We start from the raw sequence: 20,386 nt of genomic DNA, 5'->3' as shown, positions 1-20,386 counted from the left end.
CAACGACGGGGCCGTCATCCCCGCCTCCTGCCTCAATCCGTCGCCGGCGCTCCTTCTCCGGGGCAGTGATCCCCGCAAGGTGTTGCCTCCCCGGACCTCTTCGCCAGATGTCCACCACAAGCAGGAGCTGCATCAATGGCGCCGCCTCCCAAGAACATGCCAGTACGCCTCCCACGAGAGGAAGAAGAAGAAGTCAGTCCACTGGAGGTAATGTCTGCTTCCCACGTTTGTGTCAGTCCATCAGTTCATCAGTCCTGCTATGAAGAAGAACCTGATAGTACATTGCAAATGCTTGATCAGTTCATTACACCCCTGCCACTTGATGCACAATTTGGATGTCGAGGTTACTGTCAGTACCTCTAATATGCTAGCTTCAGTTCAAGCCAAAAAACATAAACTTATGCATCAGTCCAAGGAGCTACTAGGCTTTATATAAGGTTCAGCTACCACTGCAAGTTGTATGATGTTATTTCTAATAGTACATGCCGTGTAGTTGCGTCAGTTCGAACTAGTTAAAGAATGTTGTTTAAAAAAAATATACACTTGTTGCACAGTAAGTTCATTGATACATAAACTAGGAGTACTTCTAGTGTAGTTGCATAAGTTATAGATGAACAAAAGAGAAGACATGCATCAGTTATATATATATGCATATCCATAAATATCTGAAGTTCAATGTTCAGTTTACAAGCAGTGCTAAAAAATAGTACATCAGTACATCAGTGTTGAACATGTACGTTCATCAGTTCGACTGAAAACGAAACCAGATACAAAATAGAGAACAAAGTTTAAATAAAGGCCAGCGATGCAAGTTCAACTTGTACATTGCCTTCAGTGCATGACATGTTACCCATAGCATGTATACGAGAAAAATGCAAAAAAGATTAATCCCAAAACTGTTGAATGTCATTGCAGAAGCATGCAAGGCGGCACACACAGCGAGAGTTTGATGAGCCAAGCAGATATGGGGCACCGCCTGGTTGGGTAACACCAGAAATACCACCTGGATACTTCAACAATACAGGCAGATTTCAAGATACACCAAAATCATCAAAAGCACAGACAGGTTCTTCTATGCAGCAAACACCAATATCTGGGAATACAAGCTTTGTCACTGCTGGGTTGCAACAAGGCCAACAATATCTCCAACAACAAATGTTTTCCTTCCCTAGCACATGCAGAAAGCCAAGGACAGGAAGCCGTGGATGGGTTGCAACAAGGCTTCCACCAGTCGCTCCGTCAACATCAATCATCTGTGTTGCAAAAGCGGTTGCGACGGGAAGACCAGGCCAAAGAGACAGAAATTTTGGCCGCTCTAGTAGGTTCCAAAGTACAAGATATGAGCCATATAGACAGGAGCAACCTCACAACGAATCTGAGGGGAGACGGCCGTACAATGAGAGACGGAGATCTTCGTCAACATTGCTCCCTCCAAGAGATGCATTGCTGCATGTGCCAAGGGTGACACCACCTGCGCCCATACACCAGGGTGAACAGCAAACACGGGACGCAGCACAGAGCTATACACATGTAAGTATCCATATAGAAAAAAACATACAAGCACAGTCCATACCATGGTACTGTGACCACCCCATCTAACATTTTCATAACTGCGTTTTTGTTTGCTCACTCTTGCGTGCAACCACCTAACATTGAAGCTTACGTTCTGCCAAGACTAGAGATGCGCTATGAAACTTTTGAAGAAGCAAAGAACTTCTACAACGTCTATGCGAAGCACGCGGGTTTTGCTGTCAGGGAAGGCCCCAAGTTTAAGACCAGAGCCTACCTTTATTGCACGTGCTATGGAGTCTATGAATCGAAGGTGTCTGAAGCAAATAGACAGCGGAACAAGACGACAGCCAAGACTAACTGCGGGGCTAAAATGAGGCTGAAGAAGGAAAAGGATGGAACATTTGTCGTAAAAGAGATAGTTTGGGAACACAACCACAGGCTACAGCTCACTCCGCAAATGCTTGTCTTCTTGCACTCCCACAAAAACTTTGACAAAACAATCTCGGAGTACATCAAGTATATACAGTTCAAATGCATTGAACACGCGCAAATCATGAGCATACTGGGCGGTGATGACCCTGGTAGCTACTTCCCCGAAATGAATGCCAAAGACCTGATTAACCTGTAAGTACAAACTTGTTCTCCTCCCATAAACCACCAGTTCAACATGTTCAACATGCATTTTTGAATGAACTTTTAATATGCAGGAAAGCAAAGAATTCAAGGATGGATGATGTGAACGATGTCCTAAAGACTGTCAACTTCTTTAGGGAGATGAAAGCTATAAACAGGGAATTCTTCTGTGACATGCAACTCGATGAGTCCGATAGAGTTAAGAACATATTCTGGGAGAACGCAAGGTGTCGAGGGGCCTATCAGGACTTTGGTGACTGCGTAACATTTGACACCACATATAAGACCAGCAAGTACCATATGCCACTTGGGGTGTTTGTCGGTACTAACAACCACTTACAGACTACATTCTTTGGTTTCGCCCTGATAAGAGATGAGGATGCAGATTCATTCAGATGGCTGTTCAAGACATTTTTAAGGTGCATGAGAGGGAAGGCTCCTACATGCATCCTCACAGGTACAACCACCAAAACCACCCCAACCCCCCCCCCTCCCAAAAAAAATAAAAGGAAAATAACACATCAAAAATGTTGTGTCAGTTCTATTTGTATATATGCACCACCATCTGCTGACCACTCCACGTCTCTTTTCTCATTACCAGACCAGTGCCCGGCAATGGCTTCGGCGATCCCAGATGCTTTCAAGAACAAAGTACACAAGCTGTGCCGCTGGCACATTATGAAGAAGTACAGGGAACACCTCGCATACCTGTACAACCTGCACGAAGACTTTAAGGATGAATTCACATCAATCCTCAATTGGCCCCTCATGCCAACTGAGTTTGAGGATGCCTGGAAAAGACTCATGGATAAGGACAACCTCCACGATGATGCCACGATGGTGGCCATGTGGAACGAGCGTGAGAGATGGATATCAACCAACTTCAAAGAAATTTTCTGCGCCAAAATGACATCCACACAGCGAAGTGAGAGCATGAACTATGTGCTCAAGAAGAACTTCGTAAGTGAGAGACAAAACCTACACCAGTTTGTCAGCCAGGTAAACTCATGCGTCAAAACCAGGAGGCGGACAGAGAACCAGGAGACAATGGGTAACCGGCTATAGCTCTATCACCTGTCGTAAGACAAAAAATAACATGCTTACTAAAGTAAGACTTTATTAGTTAGACAAGTTTTTGCTGTGAGAAAACTAACAATTTGGTCATCATTCTTGCATGTGCAGAAGGAACAAAACACGCTGACCTTCTATGGGTTTGACACCCAGATGGCAAAGGTTTACTCACGAGCTGTGTACAGCGAGATCAGAAATAGGCTAAAACTGAGCACACTCTTCACGGCGACAGAGACGGAAGAGCCCACAAAGTACCTCATGCGCTACAACCACCCGCAAAAACTGTCTGTGTGGGCTCAGCACGCGTTCCAGGTGGTTGTAGACCCCGTGGGAGAAACATATGAGTGCGAGTGCAGGCTATGGGACCACACAGGTTAGAACTAAAAAAAGATGTTACATACTGTACTACTTTTTTTGCAAAGTTTTTCTTCGAATGAAATGACAAAAAACATGCACCTCTTCCAAAAACAATACAGGTCTTTTCTGCGTGCATGTCCTGTGCATGATGCAGACAATTAAGGCTGCCAGCGTTCCAGAGAAATACATCCTCAGGAGATACACCAAACGCCCGAGCAACCAGCCAACATTCAACAGAAATGACTTGAGGACAGTAGCGTCAAACAAGGCATCCCAATACTGCATTGAAAGCTCACTGCTGATGCTGAACATGAGGGTGCACAGAAAAAGCTTGAGAAGCCAAGAGCAAATGGCGAGGTCAAGGGTCGTCATGGACAAACTTGAACGAGAACTCGATGCCATGCATTCTGCTAAAAATGGAGGTGTCGCGGACAATGAAGCCATTGAGTAGGATATTGCTACAATGTTATCCGAGATGAACCATCTGGGAGCTATTGACCCGTTCGACAACGAGGAAGATGAGCAACAGCAACCAGAGCTTGCCCATGTGCACACTCAAGAGCAGCAACATGCTCACATGCAAGATCATGAGCTTGATGGTGCTATAGGCGAACGACATGACAACAGGACATCCTACTGGCAGCAGCAGGAAAGGGTGATTTAACCACCCATATTCTCAAACACAAAGGGGGGGGAGAGTAAAACGCAAGCAGCGAAAGTAGCAGCCAAAAAGCCGCCACGCCCCATCAAGCGCATGGAATTTGGCCCGGACGGCAAACCTCTCAGGATAAGGGCATGCGGATTCTGCAACGTCGTGAGCAACCATAACTACCGCACATGCCCACTCCGCACATATGCCACTGTCAACAAGCAAACGCTGCACAAGCAGATTGAAGCCACCCAGGTTTCTACCAATGGAGACAACACACGTAACAGCTACACTTGCCGCAAGTGTGGGGGAACTAACGGACATAATGCCCGAACGTGCAAAGTGGGCAAGGAGGTCAGTGGCGCTGAACAGAAACAGGGCAAGGTACAGAGTTCCAAAAAATCAAATGAAGACGATGAAGAAGAAGAGTTTGACGAGAATGACGACCAATCAGACGAAGACAATGAAGATGACAGTGTCGGGGACGAGGAAATTGAAACTGACGATGAAGTTGCCAAGGCTCAACCAGGAAAGGGCGCCGGCAAGGCACAACATTCGTGGCCAGTTAGGAGAAGCTCAAGACTGAACAATACATATTGGTTATGCTGCTGCATCAACTAAAAAATAAGCTTGTAGTCTCAGTTGCCTCGGCACACAATGAGGAAACATTTCAGAAACACTGTCGTTACCAAAACTTATTTAGCTTTATCGTCGATTTCTCGATCAGTACTATAGTTAAGATATAATTTGTGATTTGTGCCTGCTGGAGCAGTGACATTATTATGTAAACCATTTGATAATCCTTTTGAATGCAGTCACAAATACATTTGAAAAAACTTATCTGGATTTGTCTGACGCAAACGCTACTGTCGACCAGTAACTCAGCAAAAATATGTTAAGGAAAATTTAAACTCTTATAGTATATCAGTACTGATAATTCTCAGTCATCAGTACAAAGGCAGAGTACACATCAGTACTGATATAATTTGTGATTTGTGCCCGTTGGAGCAGTGACATTATTATGTAAACCATTTGATAATCCTTTTGAATGCAGTCACAAATACATTTGAAAAAACTTATCTGGATTTATCTGACGCAAACACTACTCTCGACCAGTAACTCACCAAAAATATGTTAAGGAAAATTTAAACTCTTATAGTACATCAGTACTGATAATTCTCAGTCGTCAGTACAAAGGCAGAGTACACATCAATACTGATATAATTTGTGATTTGCGCCCGCTGGAGCAGTGACATTATTATGTAAACCATTTGATAATAATTTCAATGCAGTCACAAATACATTTGAAAAAACTTATCTGGATTTATCTGACACAAACACTACTGTCGACCAGTAACTCGGCAAAAATATGTTAAGGAAAATCTAAACTCTTATAGTACATCAGTACTGATAATTCTCAGTCGTCAGTACAAAGGCATAGTAAAATAAACACACCCGTGAACACCTCAAAAAAACATTGTTTTGAAAAAACAAAGCTATGTCTGCTTCTGCGAGTCCCAACTCAGAAAGACCATCAGTACATAAAAATAATTACCTCAAGCAAAATGCGAATATAATACATTCTGTATTGATGAAAATCTAATTTATCTGTAAAAAATACTCAGCGATTATCTTGATATAAACAATCCTTTAAAAAATACAAAAATTGTTTTAAAAAACATTAGCATCACACATAGTCTCACTGGTATTTGGTAAGTTCAATTACACTTGAATCACCAGTCCAAGTACCACCGTAGAGGAGTACAGACCTCCATCATCACCAACCCTGACACGTGCAAGTGGGATAAGCTGCTGATAAGTACAGCTTGACAAGACGAATCAGCGCGACAGTAAAATGCCATCATCACCACCCCTGAGACGTGCAAGTGGGATTAAGCAGGTCTTAAGTACAGCTTGACAAGACTAGTCAGTGCAGCAGTAAAGACCATTTGACTTGGACGGTTAGTTCTTCCAGGTCACCACCCGCGCCACCCACTGAGCGGTTGCCACAAGGGACTGCAAACGGCGACCCCACGCCACTACACCCATGCCCCCGACGAACCACCTCCCACAAATCCCCGTCGACGCACTGTGAAAAACCCCATTCTCTTCCATCTCTCCCTCATTCCCACAAACCACCATTGCCGCTTCCATCTCCACTGCACACAAACCACAAACTTCTCTCTCACAAGCCCACAGCCGCCGAAGGAGGGCGATGGCGGAGGAACCGTCCGCCAAACGTCATCAAGGCGAGCCGTCGGATAAGAGCAGCAACCTCGTCGACGTTCACGTCCCCGGCGAGAAGCGCGAGTACACCAAAACCCTCATAGGGGTTGAGCTCCACGGCAAGGAGACGCTGGAGTTCGTCTGCACCAGCGAACCAGGCAAGGCCGACGAGGTGATCTCCAGGCTCTGGAGGAAGCTGTTGGGGATCGTAGCAGAATTTTAAAATTTTCCTACGCTCACCAAGATCCATCTATGGAGTATACTAGCAACGAGGGGAAAGGAGTGCATCTACATACCCTTGTAGATCACGAGCGAAAGCGTTCCAATGAACGTGGATGACAGAGTCGTACTCGCCGTGATTCAAATCACCGATGACCGAGTGCCGAACGGACGGAACCTCCGCGTTCAACACACGTACGGTGCAGTGACGTCTCCTCCTTCTTGATCCAGCAAGGGGAAGGAGAGGTTGATGGAGATCCAGCAGCACGACGGCGTGGTGGTGGATGTAGCGGGTCTCGGCAGGGCTTCGCCGAGCTTCTGCGAGAGGGAGAGGTGTAGCAGGGGAGGAGGGAGGCGCCCAAGGCTGTTGTGCTACTGCCCTCCCTCCCCCCCTTTATATAGGCCCCCTGGGAGGGGGGGCGCCGGCCAAGATCCCATCAAGGGAGGGGGCGGTGGCCAAGGGGGGATACTTGCCCCCAAGGCAAGTGGGGCGCCCCCCCACCCTAGGGTTTCTAACCCTAGGCGCAGGGGGGAGGCCCATGGGGGGCGCCCCAGCCCACTAAGGGCTGGTTGCCCGCCCACTTCAGCCCATGGGGCCCTCCGGGATAGGTGGCCCCACCCGGTGGACCCCCGGGACCCTTCCGGTGGTCCCGGTACAATACCGATAACCCCCGAAACTTTCCCGGTGGCCGAAACTTGACTTCCTATATATAATTCTTCACCTCCGGACCATTCCGGAACTCCTCGTGACGTCCGGGATCTCATCCGGGACTCCGAACAACTTTCGGGTTTCCGCATACTCATATCTCTACAACCCTAGCGTCACCGAACCTTAAGTGTGTAGACCCTACGGGTTCGGGAGACATGCAGACATGACCGAGATGCCTCTCCGGTCAATAACCAACAGCGGGATCTGGATACCCATGTTGTCTCCCACATGTTCCACGATGATCTCATCGGATGAACCACGATGTCGAGGATTCAATCAATCCCGTATACAATTCCCTTTGTCAATCGGTATGTTACTTGCCCGAGATTCGATCGTCGGTATCCCAATACCTTGTTCAATCTCGTTACCGGCAAGTCTCTTTACTCGTACCGCAATGCATGATCCCGTGACTAACGCCTTAGTCACATTGAGCTCATTATGATGATGCATTACCGAGTGGGCCCAGAGATACCTCTCCGTCACACGGAGTGACAAATCCCAGTCTCGATCCGTGCCAACCCAACAGACACTTTCGGAGATACCCGTAGTGCACCTTTATAGTCACCCAGTTACGTTGTGACGTTTGGCACACCCAAAGCACTCCTACGGTATCCGGGAGTTGCACGATCTCATGGTCTAAGGAAAAGATACTTGACATTGGAAAAGCTCTAGCAAACGAAACTACACGATCTTTTATGCTATGCTTAGGATTGGGTCTTGTCCATCACATCATTCTCCTAATGATGTGATCCCGTTATCAATGACATCCAATGTCCATAGTCAGGAAACCATGACTATCTGTTGATCAACGAGCTAGTCAACTAGAGGCTTACTAGGGACACGTTGTGGTCTATGTATTCACACATGTATTACGATTTCCGGATAACACAATTATAGCATGAACAATAGACAATTATCATGAACAAAGAAATATAATAATAACCATTTATTATTGCCTCTAGGGCATATTTCCAACAGTCTCCCACTTGCACTAGAGTCAATAATCTAGTTACATTGTGATGAATCGAACACCCATTGCGTCCTGGTGTTGATCATGTTTTGCCCTCGGGAGAGGTTTAGTCAACGGATCTGCTACATTCAGGTCCGTATGTACTTTACAAATATCTATGTCTCCATTTTGAACACTTTCACGAATGGAGTTGAAGCGACGCTTGATATGCCTGGTCTTCCTATGAAACCTGGGCTCCTTCGCAAGGGCAATAGCTCCAGTGTTGTCACAGAAGAGAGTCATCGGGCCCGACGCATTGGGAATCACCCCTAGGTCAGTAATGAACTCCTTCATCCAGACTGCTTCCTATGCTGCCTCCGAGGCTGCCATGTACTCCGCTTCACATGTAGATCCCGCCACGACGCTTTGCTTGCAACTGCACCAGCTTACTGCTCCTCCATTCAAAATATACACGTATCCGGTTTGTGACTTCGAGTCATCCAGATCTGTGTCGAAGCTAGCGTCGACGTAACCCTTTACGACGAGCTCTTCGTCACCTCCATAAACGAGAAACATATCCTTAGTCCTCTTCAGGTACTTCAGGATATTCTTGACCGCAGTCCAGTGTTCCATGCCGGGATTACTTTGGTACCTTCCTACCAAACTTACGGCAAGGTTTACATTAGGTCTGGTACACAGCATGGCATACATAATAGACCCTATGGCCGAGGCATAGGGGATGACACTCATCTTTTCTATATCTTCTGCCGTGGTCGGGCATTGAGCCGTGCTCATTTGCACACCTTGCAATACAGGCAAGAACCCCTTCTTGGACTGATCCATATTGAACTTCTTCAATATCTTGTCAAGGTATGTACTCTGTGAAAGACCAATGAGGCGTCTCGATCTATCTCTATAGATCTTGATGCCTAATATATAAGCAGCTTCTCCAAGGTCCTTCATTGAAAAACACTTATTCAAATAGGCCTTTATACTTTCCAAGAATTCTATATCATTTCCCATCAATAATATGTCATCCACATATAATATGAGAAATGCTACAGAGCTCCCACTCACTTTCTTGTAAACACAGGCTTCTCCATAAGTCTGTGTAAACCCAAACGCTTTGATCATCTCATCAAAGCGAATGTTCCAACTCCGAGATGCTTGCACCAGCCCATAGATTGAGCGCTGGAGCTTGCATACTTTGTTAGCATTCTTAGGATCGACAAAACCTTCCGGCTGCATCATATACAACTCTTCCTTAAGGAAGCCGTTAAGGAATGCCGTTTTGACGTCCATCTGCCATATCTCATAATCATAGTATGCGGCAATTGCTAACATGATTCGGACGGACTTCAGCTTCGCTACGGGTGAGAAAGTCTCATCGTAGTCAACCCCTTGAACTTGTCGATAACCCTTAGCGACAAGTCGAGCCTTATAGATGGTCACATTACCATCCGCGTCTGTCTTCTTCTTAAAGATCCATTTATTTTCTATGGCTCGCCGATCATCGGGCAAGTTAGTCAAAGTCCATACTTCGTTTTCATACATGGATCCTATCTCGGATTTCATGGCTTCTAGCCATTTGTCGGAATCCGGGCCCGCCATCGCTTCTTCATAGTTCGAAGGTTCACCGTTGTCTAACAACATGATTTCCAGGACAGGGTTGCCGTACCACTCTGGTGCGGAACGTGTCCTTGTGGACCTACGAAGTTCAGTAGTAACTTGATCCGAAGCTTCATGATCATCATCATTAACTTCCTCCCCAGTCGGTGCAGGCACCACAGGAACATTTTCCCGCGCTGCGCTACTTTCCGGCACGGAAGGGGTGACTATCACCTCATCAAGTTCCACTTTTCTCCCACTCAATTCTTTCGAGAGAAACTCCTCCAGAAAGGACCCGTTCTTGGCAACGAAGATCTTGCCTTCAGATCTGAGGTAGAAGGTATACCCAATAGTTTCCTTAGGGTATCCTATGAAGACGCATTTCTCCGATTTGGGTTCGAGCTTTTCAGGTTGAAGTTTCTTGACATAAGCATCGCATCCCCAAACTTTTAGAAACGACAGCTTAGGTTTCTTCCCAAACCATAATTCATACGGTGTCGTCTCAACGGATTTTGACGGAGCCCTATTTAAAGTGAATGCGGCACTCTCTAAAGCATAGCCCCAAAATGAGAGTGGTAAATCGGTAAGAGACATCATAGATCACACCATATCCAATAGAGTGCGATTACGACGTTCGGACACACCATTTCTCTGAGGTGTTCCAGGCGGCGTGAGTTGTGAAACTATTCCACATTTCCTTAAGTGTGTACCAAACTCGTGACTTAAATATTCCCCACCATGATCTGATCGTAAGAATTTTATTTTTCTGTCACGTTGATTCTCAACCTCACTCTGAAATTCCTTGAACTTTTCAAAGGTTTCAGACTTGTGTTTCATTAGGTAGACATACCCATATCTACTTAAGTCATCAGTGAGAGTGAGAACATAACGATGTCCTCCGCGAGCCTCAACACTCATTGGACCGCACACATCGGTATGTATGATTTCCAATAAGTTGGTTGCTCGCTCCATTGTTCCGGAGAACGGAGTCTTGGTCATCTTACCCATGAGGCATGGTTCGCACGTGTCAAATGATTCGTAATCAAGAGACTCCAAAAGTCCATCTGCATGGAGCTTCTTCATGCGCTTGACACCAATGTGACCAAGGCGGCAGTGCCACAAGTATGTGGGACTGTCGTTATCAACTTTACATCTTTTGGTATTCACACTATGAATATGTGTAACATCACGTTCGAGATTCATCAAGAATAAACCATTAACCAGCGGGGCATGACCATAAAACATATCTCTCATATAAATAGAACAACCATTATTCTCGGATTTAAATGAGTAGCCATCTCGAATTAAACAAGATCCAGATACAATGTTCATGCTCAAAGCTGGCACTAAATAACAATTATTGAGGTTTCAAACTAATCTCGTAGGTAGATGCAGAGGTAGTGTGCCGACGGCGATCACATCGACCTTGGAACCATTCCCGACACGCATCGTCACCTCGTCCTTCGCCAGTCTCCGTTTATTCCGTAGTTCCTGTTTTGAGTTACAAATATGAGCAACCGCACCGGTATCAAATACCTAGGAGCTACTACGAGTACTGGTAAGGTACACATCAATTACATGTATATCACATATACCTTTGGCGTTGCCGGCCTTCTTGTCCGCTAAGTATTTGGGGCAGTTCCGCTTCCAGTGACCACTTCCCTTGCAATAAAAGCACTCAGTTTCAGGCTTGGGTCCATTCTTTGACTTCTTCCCAGTAACGGGCTTACCGGGCGCGGCAACTCCCTTGCCGTCCTTCTTGAAGTTCTTCTTATCCTTGCCCTTCTTGAACTTAGTGGTTTTATTCACCATCAACACTTGATGTTCTTTTCTGATCTCCACCTCCGCTGATTTCAGCATTGAATATACCTCGGGAATGGTCTTTTCCATCCCCTGCATATTGAAGTTCATCACAAAGCTCTTGTAGCTTGGTGGAAGCGACTGAAGGATTCTGTCAATGACCGCATCATCCGGGAGATTAACTCCCAGCTGAGACAAGCGGTTGTGCAACCCAGACATTCTGAGTATGTGCTCACTAACAGAACTATTCTCCTCCATTTTACAGCTGAAGAACTTGTCGGAGACTTCATATCTCTCGACCCGGGCATGAGCTTGGAAAACCATTTTCAGCTCCTCGAACATCTCATATGCTCCATGTTTCTCAAAACGGTTTTGGAGACCCGGTTCTAAGCTGTAAAGCATGCCGCATTGAACGAGGGAGTAATCATCAGCACATGATTGGCAAGCGTTCATAACGTCTTGGTTTTCTGGGATTGGTGCTTCACCTAGCGGTGCTTCTAGGACATAATCTTTCTTGGCTGCTATGAGGATGATCCTCAGGTTCTGGACCCAGTCCGTATAGTTGCTGCCATCATCTTTCAGCTTGGTTTTCTCTAGGAACGCGTTGAAATTGAGGACAACGTGGGCCCTTTGATCTACAATACATAGTGTAAAGATTTAGACTAAGTTCATGATAATTAAGTTCATATAATCAAATTATTTAATGAACTCCCACTCAGATAGACATCCCTCTAGTCATCTAAGTGTAACATGATCCGAATTCGACTAGGCCGTGTCCGATCATCACGTGAGACGGACTAGTCAAGATCGGTGAACATCTCCATGTTGATCGTATCTTCTATACGACTCATGCTCGACCTTTCGGTCCTCCGTGTTCCGAGGCCATGTCTGTACATGCTAGGCTCGTCAAGTGAACCTAAGTGTATTGCGTGTGTTCCGAGGCCATGTCTGTACATGCTAGGCTCGTCAACACCCGTTGTATTCGAACGTTAGAATCTATCACACCCGATCATCACGTGGTGCTTCGAAACAACGAACCTTCGCAACGGTGCACAGTTAGGGTGAACACTTTCTTGAAATTATTATAAGGGATCATCCTACTTGCTATCGTCGTTCTAAGCAAATAAGATGCAAAAACATGATAAACATCACATGCAATCAAATAGTGACATGATATGGCCAATATCATTATGCTCCTTTGATCTCCATCTTCGGGGCACCATGATCATCTTCGTCACCGGCATGACACCATGATCTCCATCATCATGATCTCCATCATTGTGTCTTCATGAAGTCGTCACGCCAACGATTACTTCTACTTCTATGGCTAACGCGTTTAGCAACAAAGTAAAGTAATTTACATGGCGTTATTCAATGACACGCAGGTCATACAAAATAATAAAGACAACTCCTATGGCTCCTGCCGGTTGTCATACTCATCGACATGCAAGTCGTGATTCCTATTACAAGAATATGATCAATCTCATACATCACATATATCATTCATCACATCTTCTGGCCATATCACATCACATAGCACTTGCTGCAAAAACAAGTTAGACGTCCTCTAATTGTTGTTGCAAGTTTTTACGTGGCTTGTATAGGTTTCTAGCAAGAACGTTTCTTACCTACGTAAAACCACAACGTGATTTGCCAATTTCTATTTACCCTTCATAAGGACCCTTTTCATCGAATCCGTTCCGACTAAAGTAGGAGAGACAGACACCCGCTAGCCACCTTATGCAACTAGTGCATGTCAGTCGGTGGGCCCTGTCTCACGTAAGCGTACGTGTAAGGTCGGTCCGGGCCGCTTCATCCTACAATACCGCCGAAACAAGATACGACTAGTAGCGGCAAGAAGAATTGGCAACATCAACGCCCACAACTGCTTTGTGTTCTACTCGTGCATAGTAACTACGGATAGGCCTGGCTCATGATGCCACTGTTGGGGATCGTAGCAGAATTTTAAAATTTTCCTACGCTCACCAAGATCCATCTATGGAGTATACTAGCAATGAGGGGAAAGGAGTGCATCTACATACCCTTGTAGATTGCGAGCGGAAGCGTTCCAATGAACGTGGATGACAGAGTCGTACTCGCCGTGATTCAAATCACCGATGACCGAGTGCCGAACGGACGGCACCTCCGCGTTCAACAAACGTACGGTGCAGCGACGTCTCCTCCTTCTTGATCCAGCAAGGGGAAGGAGAGGTTGATGGAGATCCAGCAGCACGACGGCGTGGTGGTGGATGTAGCGGGTCTCGGCAGGGCTTCGCCGAGCTTCTGCGAGAGGGAGAGGTGTAGCAGGGGAGGAGGGAGGCGCCCAAGGCTGTTGTGCTACTGCCCTCCCTCCCCCCCCTTTATATAGGCCCCCTGGGAGGGGGGGCGCCGGCCAAGATCCCATCAAGGGAGGGGGCGGCGGCCAAGGGGGGATACTTGCCCCCCAAGGCAAGTGGGGCGCCCCCCCACCCTAGGGTTTCTAACCCTAGGCGCAGGGGGGAGGCCCATGGGGGGCGCCCCAGCCCACTAAGGGCTGGTTGCCCTCCCACTTCAGCGCATGGGGCCCTCTGGGATAGGTGGCCCCACCCGGTGGACCCCCGGGACCCTTCCGGTGGTCCCGGTACAATACCGATAACCCCCGAAACTTTCCCGGTGGCCAAAACTTGACTTCCTATATATAATTCTTCACCTCCGGACCATTCCGGAACTCCTCGTGACGTCCGGGATCTCATCCGGGACTCTGAACAACTTTCGGGTTTCCGCATACTCATATCTCTACAACCCTAGCGTCACCGAACCTTAAGTGTGTAGACCCTACGGGTTCGGGAGACATGCAGACATGACCGAGACGCCTCTCCGGTCAATAACCAACAGCGGGATCTGGATACCCATGTTGGCTCCCACATGTTCCACGATGATCTCATCGGATGAACCACGATGTCGAGGATTCAATCAATCCCGTATACAATTCCCTTTGTCAATCGGTATGTTACTTGCCCGAGATTCGATCGTCGGTATCCCAATACCTTGTTCAATCTCGTTACCGGCAAGTCTCTTTACTCGTACCGCAATGCATGATCCCGTGACTAACGCCTTAGTCACATTGAGCTCATTATGATGATGCATTACCGAGTGGGCCCAGAGATACCTCTCCGTCACACGGAGTGACAAATCCCAGTCTCGATCCGTACCAACCCAACAGACACTTTCAGAGATACCCGTAGTGCACCTTTATAGTCACCCAGTTACGTTGTGACGTTTGGCACACCCAAAGCACTCCTACGGTATCCGGGAGTTGCACGATCTCATGGTCTAAGGAAAAGATACTTGACATTGGAAAAGCTCTAGCAAACGAAACTACACGATCTTTTATGCTATGCTTAGGATTGGGTCTTGTCCATCACATCATTCTCCTAATGATGTGACCCCGTTATCAATGACATCCAATGTCCATAGTCAGGAAACCATGACTATCTGTTGATCAACGAGCTAGTCAACTAGAGGCTTACTAGGGACACGTTGTGGTCTATGTATTCACACATGTATTACGATTTCCGGATAACACAATTATAGCATGAACAATAGACAATTATCATGAACAAAGAAATATAATAATAACCATTTATTATTGCCTCTAGGGCATATTTCCAACAGAAGCTTGGCGGCATGCGTCATAGGATCGTCGTCGTTGGTGTGCACTACACCAACGAAGATGAACCTCCCCAGATGGCAGCAGTCCTGCAGTTGTGCGTCGACGAGCTCTGCTTGGTGTACCACATCGCAGCGGCCACAAAATGGTGAGGCATCCTACTCATTTATCCTATTTGGTTTATCTGTTTTATTAGTACTGTATCCTGAAAATTTCATCAGACTTGTTTCCCAACTAGATGTACTGGTGTGGTTTGTGAAAAGTGGATGCACTACTGCATTTTCTCAAGTAGATATACTATAAATGTATTTTTGAACCTGATGCACTGGATTACTATTTGGAAAATCTTGCGGAAGATTAATTTCTGAAGTTGATCGACTAGTGTAGTTTCTGAACTTGATCCAATAGTGTAGTTTATGTACTCGATATATTAAAAAGATGTTTCTGAACTTGATGTAGTGAAGTATTTTCTGAATTTGATCTAATGTTATTTTCATAAGAAAATAAACTAAGGACTTGGTGAAGCACTGGTTATGTGTTATCCTATTCAACAAAAGTAAATTAAACTAGTACCAAAGCAGAACATACAACATTGACTGAACTATGTATAATCCAAAAAGAAGAATAACGTGATGTACTTAATTTAATTTCAGAACTTTATTTACTAGTTTTTGAAGTACATTCATCCATTATTTATCCTACATAAACAACTACTTCATGGATTCATCACTTGTAAAACAAAACAAAAATGAATAATTCAAACATCAAAGTAATGCTAATTTTCAAAATGTCTCTCCCCTTGCAGGCCCAAGTGCCTGAACGACATGCTGCAACATGAGATGTTGTTCACATTTGCCGGTTTCAGCATTGAAAGCGACAAAGAGAAGTTGAAGTTGTCCGGTTTGGAGATCAACCCCAACAAGTTCATCGACATTCAACGCAAGTAGAGAGTTCCTTACACTGGAAAAGAGTACGACTCCTTGACTGATGTTGCAGCCAGCGTCATCCACCCATTCTACAAAGGAATGAAGAAGAACATCAACACGCAGGAAGACCACAAACTGTGGGGGACCAGCCCGCTGCCAGACAACCTCATCGAGTACGCAGGAGTAGATGCGTATGCCACGTACAAATCATGGAGCATGATCGACTACATCATAGATGGTTCGGAATTTGCAAAAGAGCGGGAGGCTGCGAAATTCTAAAACCACCCCTATTGCCCCTATATGGGATGAAGATACATCAGAGCCCGCCTTCGTTTTACTTCCGCTTGTGCTTGCCTTTTATCTGGTTGTTTCAAATTAGTAGTTTGCTCTTGTTGGGTTGAACCAGTATGATTATGTCGTGCTTTTCATGGTTGAACAAGTTTACTTATGTCATCAAGTACAATGTTTTGCTTATCTCATTATATAAGTTTGGTAGCTTCGTATGTTGTTAATCCATCATTTCAAATTCAAAAGTAGCTTCTGAATGGAACTTTGTGGCTGCTCTAAAGTACTAGTTATGATGCAACTAATCACACAACGTTGTTCCATGTCTAGTTTCGATTCAGTATTGTATAGAAAACATAACGTTGAGAACAATCAGCACAATTTGAGTTGCTTAACAACGCTTCAAAAGTTGAAGCAAAAATTCTGAGTACTTCATGTAGTGTTCTCATTCATATGTAGCTGCTAGAAAATTAACAAGTACTACAAACAGAAAAAGTTAAGAAGCATCAGCACACACTTATGTTGGTCGCTTGCAGATTAAGAATGACACTACTAGTACACTTGATCAGGCAATACATACTTACTACAATAAAAAGTACAAAGAAACATCAGTCCGTAAGCGCTACTATGAATGGACTATCAGTACAACTTAGTCTACACGCAAGTACATCTTAGATTACACTTACACAAAACTGACAAGAACTAGAACAAAAAATTTCAGTCCAAGTTACTGGTGGAGTCAAGTATTAGATTCAAACAAACAAAAAAAGAAAAAAATTGACCGCCCAAGGTCAGGCGCAGGCCCTGACGCTGCTAGATACTTGAACTCGAGCCCATAGGCGAATCCCTAGTAATCAGCACAACGCAGGGCCCACCGATCAGGCCCACAGGTCATGAGAGAGAGCGAGCGTCGTGTATAAGCGCTCAGGTAAGTATTTAGAGGAGTTCGACCAGTGAGCCTCATATGCGCTCATAAACAGGTCCGGAGCCCCCTCGACTAGCGAGGTGGGACTAAACCCAGAGCGCATTCGCACGCTGCACTGCACAGCCGCGCGGACGAGCTATCTGGGCCGGAAAACGGCCCAATAGCGTGCATCGTTTACAAACACCCCACCAATAAGCCCAGTTAAACAAACCAGAGGGCGAGGCAAAGAAATATAAACTACAAGAAAAATGTTCGAAACTGAAAATATATAAATTCAAATACTAGTTCGCAGGCAATAACATTAAATACAAAAAATAAAAATAAAAATAATTTTAGCTCTGCACCACGGATGATAAAAAAAGGAGAAAATATGATACAAAAACAATGAACCTCTAAAAAGAAGAGAACTTAATAGCCTATCTGTTAAATGTACATAATTTAAAAAACCAAATTAAATATTACTTTCAAGTTCAACTACTAAAATGCAAAAAGTTCAAACATATAATGTTTGTCAATTATGCTAAATTTCTTATTTATATAAAATCTGACAAGTTCAACTACTAAAATGCAAAAAGTTCAAAACATATAATGTTTGTCAATTATGCTAAATTTCTTATTTATATAAAATCTGACAAGTTCAACTACTAAAATGCAAAAAGTTCAAAACATATAGTGTTTGTCAATTATGCTAAATTTCTTATTTATATAAAATCTGACAAGTTCAACTACTAAAATGCAAAAAGTTCAAAACATATAATGTTTGTCAATTATGCTAAATTTCTTATTTATATAAATTTTGACAAGTTCAACTACTAAAATAAAAGAAGGTCAAATATATAATGTTTGTCAATTATGCTAAATTTATATAATACTAAACAGTGGAAAAACAATATTTAACATCCACACGGAAAAACATCACAAAGCATACGTCACCTAAACAGTCCAAAATGCCATCATCACCACCCCTGAGACGTGCAAGTGGGATTTAGCCGGTCATAAGTACAGCTTGACAAGACAAGTCAGTGCAGTAGTAAAAACCATTTGACTTGGACGGTTGCTTCTTCCAGGCCACCACCCGCGCCACCCACTGAGCGGTTGCCACAAGGGACTGCAAACGGGGACCCCCACGACCACCACACCCACGCCCCCGATGAACCGCCTCCCACACATCCCCGTCGACGCACTGCAAAATACCCCATTGTCTTCCATCTCTGCCTCATTGCCAGAAACCACCATTGCCGCTTCAATCTCCACTGCACACAAACCACAAACTTCTCTCTCCCAAGCCCACAGTCGCCGGAGGAAGGCGATGGCGGAGGAACCGTCCGCCAAGCGTCACCATGGCGAGCCGTCGGACAAGAGCAGCAACCTCGTCGATGTTCACGTCCCCGGCGAGAAGCGCGAGTACAGGAGAACCCTGATAACCCACAAGTATAGGGGATCTATCATAGTCCTTTCGATAAGTAAGAGTGTCGAACCCAACGAGAAGCAGAAGGAAATGATAAGCGGTTTTCAGCAAGGTATTCTCTACAAGCACTGAAATTATCGGTAACAGATAGTTTTGTCATAAGATAATTTGTAACGAGCCACAAGTAACAAAAGTAAATAAAGTGCAGCAAGGTGGCCCAATCCTTTTTGTAGCAAAGGACAAGCCTGGACAAACTCTTATATAGAGAAAAGCGCTCCCGAGGACACATGGGAATTATCGTCAAGCTAGTTTTCATCACGTTCATATGATTCGCGTTCGGTACTTTGATAATTGATATGTGGGTGGACCGGTGCTTGGGTGCTGCCCTTACTTGGACAAGAATCCCACTTATGATTAACCCCTATTGCAAGCATCCGCAGCTACAAAAGAAGTATTAAGGTAAACCTAACTATAGCATGAAACATGTGGATCCAAATCAGCCCCTTACAAAGGAACGCATAAACTAGGTTTTAAGCTTCTGTCACTCTAGCAACCCATCATCTACTTATTACTTCCCAATGCCTTCCTCTAGGCCCAAATAATGGTGAAGTGTCATGTAGTCGACGTTCACATAACACCACTAGAGGAAAGACAACATACATCTCATCAAAATATCGAACGAATACCAAATTCACATGACTACTAATAGCAAGACTTCTCCCATGTCCTCAGGAACAAACGTAACTACTCACAAAGCATATTCATGTTCATAATCAGAGGAGTATTAATATGCATAAAGGATCTGAACATATGATCTTCCACCAAATAAACCAACTAGCATCAACTACAAGGAGTAATCAACACTACTAGCAACCTACAGGTACCAATCCCAGACTTAGAGACAAGAATTGGATACAAGAGATGAACTAGGGTTTGAGAGGAGATGGTGCTGGTGAAGATGTTGATGGAGATTGCCCTCTCCCGATGAGAGGAGCGTTGGTGATGACGATGGCGATGATTTCCCCCTCCCGGAGGGAAGAGTCCCCGGCAGAACAGCTCTGCCAGAGCCCTAGATTGGTTTCGCCAAGGTTCCGCCTCGTGGCGGCGGAGTCTCGTCCGGAAAGCTTGCTTATGATTTTTCTTCGGACGAAAGACTTCATATAGCCGAAGATGGGCACCGGAAGGCCAACAGGGGGCCCACGAGGCAGGGGGCGCGCCCAGGGGGGTAGGGCGCGCCCCCACCCTCGTGGCCAGGGTGTGGGGCCCCTCTGGTATTTCTTCCGCTCAGTATTTTTTATTATTTCTAAAAATAACTTTCGTAGAGTTTCAGGACTTTTGGAGTTGTGCAGAATAGGTCTCTAATATTTGCTCCTTTTCCAGCCCAGAATTCCAGCTGCCGGCATTCTCCCTCCTTATGTAAACCTTGTAAAATAAGAGAGAATAGGCATAAGTATTGTGAC

The 20,386-nt window shown here is 45.1% G+C and overlaps 2 protein-coding genes across 2 annotated transcripts; both read left to right on the top strand.

The window, feature by feature from the left end:
- Positions 1 to 1,681: 1,681 nt before the first annotated feature.
- On the top strand, positions 1,682 to 4,024 carry LOC109779731 (protein FAR1-RELATED SEQUENCE 5-like). The gene is made up of 5 exons (XM_020338358.1): positions 1,682 to 2,136; positions 2,220 to 2,602; positions 2,747 to 3,144; positions 3,328 to 3,589; positions 3,693 to 4,024. The coding sequence occupies exons 1-5, from the start codon at positions 1,682 to 1,684 to the stop codon at positions 4,022 to 4,024; spliced, it is 1,830 nt and encodes a 609-aa protein (XP_020193947.1).
- A 2,413-nt stretch (positions 4,025 to 6,437) lies between these two features.
- On the top strand, positions 6,438 to 16,587 carry LOC141022560 (uncharacterized). Its single transcript, XM_073498822.1, has 4 exons — positions 6,438 to 6,646; positions 15,372 to 15,530; positions 16,188 to 16,282; positions 16,379 to 16,587. Exons 1-4 carry the CDS (start codon positions 6,438 to 6,440, stop codon positions 16,585 to 16,587), a joined length of 672 nt encoding a protein of 223 aa, XP_073354923.1.
- The last annotated feature ends 3,799 nt before the right edge of the window (positions 16,588 to 20,386 follow it).

Source organism: Aegilops tauschii, chromosome 5, assembly GCF_002575655.3.
Source record: "Aegilops tauschii subsp. strangulata cultivar AL8/78 chromosome 5, Aet v6.0, whole genome shotgun sequence".
In the NCBI taxonomy this organism is placed as follows: domain Eukaryota; kingdom Viridiplantae; phylum Streptophyta; class Magnoliopsida; order Poales; family Poaceae; genus Aegilops; species Aegilops tauschii.
Note: the sequence above shows the minus strand (reverse complement) of the source record. Positions and strands in the feature narration are given on the sequence as shown.